The 9159-nt window shown below is 56.9% G+C and overlaps 1 protein-coding gene across 1 annotated transcript in view; it reads left to right on the forward strand.

Moving 5' to 3' along the window:
• Positions 1-8621, forward strand: part of LOC119105515 (homeobox protein araucan) — a 51737-nt gene extending 43116 nt beyond the window's left edge. Inside the window, exons 5-6 of the mRNA XM_037228979.1 lie at positions 4159-4499; positions 8400-8621. Of these exons, the coding sequence (XP_037084874.1) occupies positions 4159-4499; positions 8400-8621 (563 nt within the window). The remainder of the gene's footprint in view (positions 1-4158; positions 4500-8399) is intronic.
• Positions 8622-9159: the final 538 nt, after the last annotated feature.

Genomic DNA, 9159 nt, shown 5'->3' on the forward strand with positions numbered 1-9159 from the left:
GAGCCTTTTTATTATTCCCCCCGTATCAGTCGCCTTATTTACGACATCCCTCATTGAAAGTGAGCCTAATGGAGCTCAATCATCTCGGAGGTCGTTCGGGATGAAGTTGTTGCCTCGGTTATGGCTGCGGCCAAAGTTATCGTTGTCATTAATAGAGGTTAGCCAGTGTGACATTATGCCGCGAGTGCCGGGGGGTGGAGCACGTATTTTTCACTGTCGTTACGGCGCCCGGAAGTGACGAGGAGGCGGGCGGGCTGTTCTCAGGCGAGCCAGCGCCCAGACCGGCAGCTACAGAGACCAGGCAGATATCTGGAGAGCTGGCGCCAAACAGGCTTTTATCGGGGCGTCGTAATTGACTAATTGGAGTAGATTCTGCCGCTGTCTCGCTAATCCAGATGGTGGTATGGAGTGATAAAATGGGCGATGATCGAGATAATACACAGCATTAAACGAGACAGCGTTTTCTTATGTGTTTGAATAGGAAAAATTGCTGTTAATTCTTAGGACGAAATCTTTTACCCAATTCATCAAAATGAGAATATTTTGCAGATATATGTGCCAGCTAGACTTCAGCACAGTTCTATGCTTGTTCAAAAATCTTTGGTGCGTTTACCTTTTTGACTTTAACTGTAGTTTGCATAAAGCCGCAGTTATGTTGCGTACTTTTGACTTCTGCTGTGATCAAAGACGGACGTGCCGTGTGTTGCCATGTGAACTCACAAACATTTTAAAAGAGTATTCCATGCAGACATGCATTCATTCGTGTTGAATCTAGGGATGCATGTGGTTTTCTGTACCCTGATCCTATTACATCATGCTTGCACATGCGTATTTGCGTATTTGCTCTTGCTCAGCACTGCGTGCACCACTCTGCGGCTTGTTTTACTAAGCTCTGCTAAGCACTGCTCAAACAAGCACAGATGACCGGCTCGTTTCTCCACGCTCAACACTGACGCCAAGGGCGGATCCAGGACCGGTCAGTGGGCCGTCCAGAGGTCCACAACAAGACCTACATGAATCATCGCGTGGTGTTCTGGCCGAAGCGTAATTCTTACAAGGATGCGTAAACTCAGCGAGCGTGGAGAAATAAGGGCGACCCTTCCCCATCCCTGAATCCGGGCCTGAACGCCACGCCGGCAGGCCGGAGCCAGCGGCCGGAGTCACACTATAAACGCTATCGCAATATCTGGACACTGCGCCAGATGGCGGGGTCCCACAGCGGAGAGCGGTCCCCCACCCCTGTCCCGCGAACTCCGCGGCCGCGGTGGGAAGGGCCAACGCCGAGGTGTGGCAACTGACGCGGCGGTGTGGCCGAGGTGTGGCCGAAGTGTGGCTGAGATGTGGCCGCTGATGCCGAGATGTGACCCTAGTGTGGCCGAGGTGCGGCCGCTGACACCGTTGTGCGGCCGAGGTGTGGCCGCGGTGCGGCCACTGATCGCCGAGGTGTGACCCTGGTGTGGCTGAGGTGTGGCCGCTGATGCTGCGGCGTGGCCGAGGTGTGGCCGCTGACACCGTTGTGCGGCCGAGGTGTGGCCGAGGCGCGGCCACTGACGCCGAGGTGTGACCTTGGTGTGGCTGAGGTGTGGCCGCTGATGATGCGGCGTGGCCGAGGTGTGGCCGCTGACGTCGATGTGTGGCCGAGGTGTGGCCGAGGTGTGGGCGAGGTGCGGCCACTGACGTCGAGGTGTAGCCGGGCTCACCGAATGACGTGTTGTTACTTCAAGCGAAGGCGTTTAGGGTTTCCTCATTTGTGTAGCTGATGCAAAATAGATGCCAAGCTGTGCTATGCGTTTGGTATGCAATTCTTACTTTTACCCGCGGCAGAACATCTGGAAAACACAGCTGAAAGCATGCGGACACAGTTCCCACATGATGTATCTCGCCGATTTTTAATGCGACGCCTTCCTACGTGGCTGGCAAACCGCGGCTCATCGCTGGATCTCCTGGACGACACTTTTCAAGCTGATGACGACAGCCCTTCCACCGTCGCTGAGAAGCTAATCAGACATAATTTATATCTGTCAATAATGAGCAATAAGTGCCCTGCCCATTTGTCCAGACATGGTGCAAAGTGCATCACAAAGCGCAGAGGCATCTCCTGGAACATCAGAGCTGATCTTTTGGACCCTTTGCCACTCCGTGGCATTGCACACGCTCTTTTGAGGTTCAGATTTCTCCAGATTTTCTTTAGCTTTTTCCATTTCTTGCGTTTTAGTAGGACAGCAGTATGAGGAGTTGCTGTCGATCCGTAGTAACCTTTTGTCCCGATCCGTTGTTGCTCCGTGATGTTCTCGTCCATCCCAGCCCAGGTTATCGCGGTGCTATAGCCACGGCTGCTCGGGAGTTGTCTGGCCATGTTAGCGTCGCTGGTCTTGGTTTGCTGCTTTGCCCTGTTTTCTGGTGGCTCGGATCCTGTGTTGTCTTCTGGTCTCGATCCGCTGTGGCCGTGTCGGATCATACCTTGCGCTCGCTGACGCTCCAATGCGGCTTGACGTCGGCTCCCGGACCAAGGCTGTGTCGGCTCTCGGACCAAGGCTGTGTCGGCTCCCGTACCGAGCCTATGCCGGCTCCCGGACCGGGGCTGTGTCGGCTCCCGTACCGAGGCTGTGTCGGCTCCCAGACCGAAACTGCGTCGGCTCCCGGACCGAGCCTATGCCGGCTCCCGGACCGGGGCTGTGTCGGCTCCCGGCGGCTCCTTTGAGGCTCCTCTGAAGCGTCTCGGTGGTCAGTCCGGGCCCGACTCGGTGGCGCCGCGGTCAGACAGGAGCGCCGTTTTTGCGGCCAGTCCCCGCTACTTTTTGCTCCTGATGTCCGCTGTTTAGCCGTTTGCACCACTAGTAGTGCATGAATATTGGGATAATTAGCTGAATTCGAGGCAGATGGGTGTCTGTGAACACAAGGGGTGACCTACAAAGGGGGCGAAGGTCAAGAAATTGCTGATCCGGGCATTGCTTGGTGGGGTTTTATGGGATAGCTTTGCATTTACGCCACAATGTTAAACGTCTCCCCTTTTAGACACCATATCATCATGTAAAGAGTTTCCGACGTGTGCAGTAGTTCACTTCGCGTTTCCCGACATACCAAGAACATAGTGAAACAGGAGAACAATAGGACAAGCCGTAATCGATAATGCAGGGGGCGCCTGCGCGCTGCATACAAACGATCCTGCACTTGCTACGGACCCTTCATACCGCTCTTTTATAGCCACGTAAAGCTGGAGAGAACCGTTGTCGGCAGCCAGTGCCACTCACGGATAAATGTTTTGTCCAAGAGACGATGAAAAAGGCCAGGAGATGGTAAATGTGCGTCGAGAATGATTGGGAGGCGATCGTATGCGTCGAAAAAGATTGGGAGGCGATCGCGTGCGTCGAAAATGATTGGGAGGCGAGCGTGTGTGTCGAGAATAATTGAGAGGCAACCGTGGCGTCAGCAAACGAAGCTGAGTTCGCATGACGTGATCATCAGGTCACAAGCGCTGCCACGAAAGAATTCACGGAAAATCGCTGAGAGCCATGATGATCGCGCGCAGATTTCGCCATGATCTTTGCCATCCACTCCTACAACATTATTTTTCCTAGTGTCGACGGGTGTTAAAATGCGTTTTTATCGGCGCCCGAAAAATAGCTCCTATCTCCAACGAGCACACTACCCAGCTCATCCAGCCTAGTCATATAAATATAAGCACGCAAAGACGAGCCCGTGGCCGTTTGGCCCCGTTCCATTTCCTGAAGCTTGTCAACTGAGCTTGCATGACACAGAGATCAGACCACCCGGCGTGACGCGTGGAGGGGCAGCGTGCGTGCGGAAAACCGATGGCGACCAAATGCCGTCTGACAGGTCGTATGATTCCGTGCCGATTAACCTCCCAGTCGTGCAAGGGTACTGGTGAGATAGCTGTATTTTTACGTGCGCAAATCATTGCGTGTGATTCTCCGTTCAAGTACTTTCGCACCGTTTCTCATGCAAGCCTGGCAACTGTGAAAGTACTGGTCTGACTGTGGACAACCATCCAAACGACAACGTCATGGCTTTCACGGTCCCCTCATTGCCGCCGTAGTTTTCGATGCGTGAGAGAGCCGTCGGGCAACTGTCGCTCTTGCCTTTCCCGCTCTCCCCTCGCGGTCCTCTCGCTTGACGCCGCTCTCTCCCTCGTTGCAGAAGCGGCCGAGGACTCGGTGCGGATCAGCGACCGCGAGAGCTCGAGCGGCAGCATCTCGCCAGGCGTCTCGGAGGCCGGTGAGCCAAGCACGCCCTCCAAGCCGGCGCCGGCCAGCCCGCCAGCCGCCAAGCCCGACGACACGCCCAAGCCGCGGATCTGGTCGCTGGCCCACACGGCCATGTCGGGCAGCGAGCGGCCGAGCCTCCTCAGCCCCTGCTTCCCGCCGCTGCCCAAGATCTCGAGTCACGCGTCGCCACTGTACCCGTACTCGTCGGCGTTCAGCCCGCTGAAGCCGTGGCTGGGCCGGCCGTACCCTGTCAGTTCGCTGGCAGCGCTGGGCGTCGGGCCGCTGGCGCCGCTGACGGCTGGCGGCCGCGGCCTGGCGCAGGTCAGCACCGTCAGCAGCTCGGCGCTGGGCCGGCTCTCGCCACCGCCGCCAGCCGCCTCGCCGCCTCGCGCCTCGCCGCCCGCCTCGCCGCCGCGAGCGGCGCTCTCGCCCCGCGAGCGCTTCTCCGTCTCCGAGCTGTGCCGTAAGGAGGAGGCCGGCAAGAGTCGGCTACGGTTCTGATGCGGCTCCAGCGCGGCGCTGCCCGGGGCGGCCGAGCACTGAGCGGCGCCGCGGAGTCCGGACCTCACACCGCTGTGTTCGCGTCCGGCCGGACGGTCTCCGCACCCGCCGGACGGTCTCCGCGCCCGCCGGACGGTCTCCGCGTCCGTCGGACAGTCTCCGCGCCCGCCGGACGGTCTCCGCGCCCGCCGGACGGTCTCAGCGTCCCGCCGGACGATCTCCACGCCCGCCGGACGATCTCCGCGCCCGTCGGACCGTCTCTGCGCCCGCCGGACGGTCTCTGCGCCCGCCGGACGGTCTCTGCGCTCGCCGGACGATCTCCGCGCCCGCCGGACGGTCTCCGCGCCCGCCGGACGGTCTCCGCGCCCGCCGGACGGTCTTCAGGGTAGACGTTTCCCACGTCACAGTCTTCACGCCCCGAACGTATGGCCATTGTGGGGCTGGTGGTTGTCGGATCGGGCGGACAGTCGCCCTGTCCGACGAACGGGCGTGTCCGCGGACAGCTCTGGCGCCCGGGCAGACAGTGGTGTCCGGCGGGAGTCTCCGTGCCCGGACGCCCTGTCCGGGTGAACACTCCGTGTGTCCGGCTCGGCCAGGCGGGGGACAGACACTGTTCCAGGCGGAGGAGAACGCGGCTCCCGTGGTCAGCCGGTCCCAGTATTGAACTGTAGTCAGCTGCGAGCATTTGTAAGCCGGCCGGGCAAGGCTTGTGTCGGCCACACCCGTCATTGATATTAGCTTATGCTTGTTGTGGTATGACTCGTGCACACAATTACTGGCTTCGTTTGCAGTTCGGTTTTGTTTTGTTCTTGTTTTCTGTAGATAGTATACATATGGAACGACACATAGGTGTATCTATTTGCTGTTTTGTAATGCTGTATATGGAAATAAATATACTATATTGTCTCTTGGACATTTTATGGTTCAGAGCAACGAATCTAGGGCCCAATCTTTGCCCCGTCAAAATAAGAAGCGTTGATTTCGTCGATTGCATTGCAACGAACGGTGCCTGCATTTGTATTGCATCATACCATCTTAATCCGCTGTGCTTTAATAGCAGCCTGGCCATTCAGGGCATTATGCTGCGATAAAGAGGTGCCCAAAACAGTTAATCTAAAGTCAAAGTGGCCGCTCAAGGTCACGGCCTGCATGCATAAGGCAGGCCACCACGAAATGTGGGATCTAACACGCACCCGGGTGGTCGGTTGGCCCTTCGCTCGGGTGGGGAGTGGATAAATATGACCCCGCTGATATCTCGGAAACTAAGAGATTTGGAGACACCAAATTCACAGGGCGTGTTGGCCTATATGTGCACACACTTGTGACAAAATTTAGGTTCCTAAATCATGATTTTCAGGTCGAAAAAGTCAAACCAGGCCAAACTCAAGATTAGTATTCAAAGTGCCCCCAGACCTTCTCATGCAGCCACTGTGAGCTTAAATACCGGATCTAAGCAAAAGGTCACTGGCGCTTGGATATTTGCGTTTGAATAAGCGTCAGGGATTGTGCTAGGCACTATGTTCCCAAAAGCAAAATGTTGACCTGGGTCATTTTTAGATCAGTGACCTATCTGACTTTTAAGAAGTCCATGGCGAATGTATGTTGCGGTTTCTGTTATTTATAAATTCAAAGTGAGCACCAGAAACTATCCCATACGGCAAGCTCTAGAGTGATAAGACAGGCTAGTTTTCACCTTGGTCTGACCTATATGCCTCACCCTAGGTCAATGGAATTGATTAGTTCAGTTGTTGTGGCTTAGGAAACCATCACAGAGATGTATGGCTTCGTCTAACACTTCGTTGTTGCATCAGATTAAACGACTCCCTAGAAATTGTCTTCGCTGAAACCATGCTCTAACTTTGATCTACCGCAGGCCAGTGACCTTACCAGTTAAACTAAAACTCCTACACGATCCACTATTCAATTATCTTTAGCTACGCAAAGTTTGGCGCGGCTACACCGCGCTGTTGAGAACTATTCCGGAAAAACCTTTGGGGGGTCAAATTGACCCCCACCCGAGTGCGTGTTCAGACACAAGCATGAGGTTTTTGGGAGGAAGTAAGCCAAAGTTTTGCCTATGATTGCTAGCTGTCGCGTCCTCAATAGTCTTCCGCTGTCTCCGTCCTGACTGACCCTGCATGCCCAGCAGCTGGAATGTTTCAAAGTCCCTCCGTTCATCCCAACAGGCATTGCACGGGTTTCGAGAGCAAACCCTTTCAAAGTTTTAAGGGGCAAGGGGTCAAGATTGCGGGCTGAGCAACGCACACTGATCCCTTGGGCACCGGCCACCTCCGCCACCGTATTCAACCAGCACATGTTCAGCGACAAGGAGACAGGCCTCGGGTGCATGAACTGGCTGAACGCACTCCCAAACACCACTGCTCGCTGGAAGGGACCAATGATGTGATCACGCCGGACTGTCGGCTTCTGCTGGCTCTGTTTGGCGGACTGGTCTGATGATCACAAACGTCAACTCAAACGTGGCGCATTTGATGGCGTCGTGGCGCACTGTAGCCTGTGCGCCGTCGCGGTGCACTTTAGGCTGCACGCCGGCGTGACGCCATCCGTTCATTTCGATATCCTCAGCGACTTCACACCCCGTCCGCAAAATCTCCTTCTTGAGGCACCTGACTATCTTCTGACAAATATCTTCGCATCAAGCTTTTGCAGGGGCAGATATCTTTACAGTGGTAGTGTGGACCTACAGCATCGCTATTTTGGCGGGGAAAGAGTCAGTGCGCTGGCGCATCGCCGCGCGACCTGAAGCATTTCCGCATTTTATACCGCTGTCCTGACAGCTCCAGCTCGCAGGCTGCTTTGTTTGTTGGGCTTTTATCGACGCCCCGGTCAGATCCGACCATTAACGTTGAATTTACAACCAGGTGCGAGAACAAATGCTGCTTAATGGACGCCTCCGGGGCACCTGCGCCACGTGACGCCTCTCCCCGAAAGTGGCGCGTCGGCAGCCTTTACAGGGATAGCGCACTACTATCCAGCGCCAGCCCCCCCCCCCCCCTCCTGCCGATGCGTGCGTCTGCTCCGGTGACCCCTTGACCTCGGCAGACAGGTCCCGCCCCCTGGCGGCGCGCGCCGCCGCCTCGCCCGCTGATTGGGGTACCGATGTCCAACATGGCGCTCTTTTACGGCCGCGCCGCGCCTGAGAATATTAGCGGGGCAACGACGCCTTGTTCGACCACTCGGCCGCTCATCTCTGAACAATAGACGCGGCCCGGCCATAAACCGCGCCGGTTGAGAATGCCAATCGGTGACGTGAGGGTCGTTGGGCGCGGCTGGGGCTCGTCCGGCGGCGTCTGGCGCCGCTGGGAGGGACACCCGAGCCTCATCGCCCCAGGCGGCCGGTGATACGTGCAGCCGCCCGCTCGCGGAGGTGAGGGATGTGCGAATCCGACCACCCCGGAGCTGCAGGACGCCCGAATCTGATCAACCCGAGGCGGGTGATGTCGGAGCACGCGTGCCATCCTGGGCGCGGGCGATGTGTGAATCTGATCAGACCGCCATGCCCCCTTCCCCCCCCCCCCCACGGCGATCGCCCCGGGCTAACGGCCGGATGGCGACTGAGGACGCCCCAGGCAATGGTAGCAGCACGTCTGCAGACAGCCGTCAGGCAGCTGACGCTGGTGGAGCTGATCCGGTCGCTGTTGGGAACCGCAGGCCAGCACTGACCCCGGCGACAGGCAGCTGACGCTGGTGGAGCTGATCCAGTCGCGCTGTCGGGAACCGCGGGCCAGCGCTGAGCCGGGCGACAGGCATCTGACGCTGGTGGAGCTGATCCGGTCGCTGTTGAGAGCCACGGGCCAGCGCTGTGCCGGCGCCAGGCAGCTGACGCTAGTGGAGCTGATCCGGTTGCTGTTGAGGGCCGCGGGCCAGCGCTGAGCCGGCGCCAGGCATCTGACGCTGGTGGAGCTGATCCGTTCGCTGTTGGGAACCGCGGGCCAGCGCTGAGCTGGGCATGAGCGCGATAAAGCAATTACTCGTCCGTCGTGGCTCTCGGTGCCTGTCTGCACGTCCAAGCACCAATCAATTATCTGCTAAGGCACCACGTGCAAGCACGTTCTTTAAAGACGTCTTATTGAAGACATCGGGCTGGAAGATGAGTTCGTTTTCCAATGTCAGCAGTTCTTCCCAGGACATCGAGTAGCCTTCGCAGGCCCGGTTGTTTCAGTTGTAGCAACAGTCAATTGCCTTTAATATTATGCTATTTGTAAACCCACTTGAAACACGCTTTGTGACGTGCGTGAAAATCATGTCGTTTAATTTTCACCGCATCGAAGTATCACCAACTGATAAAGGCTCTAAATGCTCGAATGAGATTCCGGGTAACGTAACAAACACGTATTTTTGACCGACTTCGGTGGTTCAAGCCAAATGAAACAAGGATGGGACATGGCATGGCCGTAGTACTGAAGCAAAC

Source organism: Pollicipes pollicipes, unplaced genomic scaffold (genome assembly GCF_011947565.3).
Source record: "Pollicipes pollicipes isolate AB1234 unplaced genomic scaffold, Ppol_2.1 Scaffold_6138;HRSCAF=7277_pilon_pilon_pilon, whole genome shotgun sequence".
NCBI lineage: Eukaryota > Metazoa > Arthropoda > Thecostraca > Pollicipedomorpha > Pollicipedidae > Pollicipes > Pollicipes pollicipes.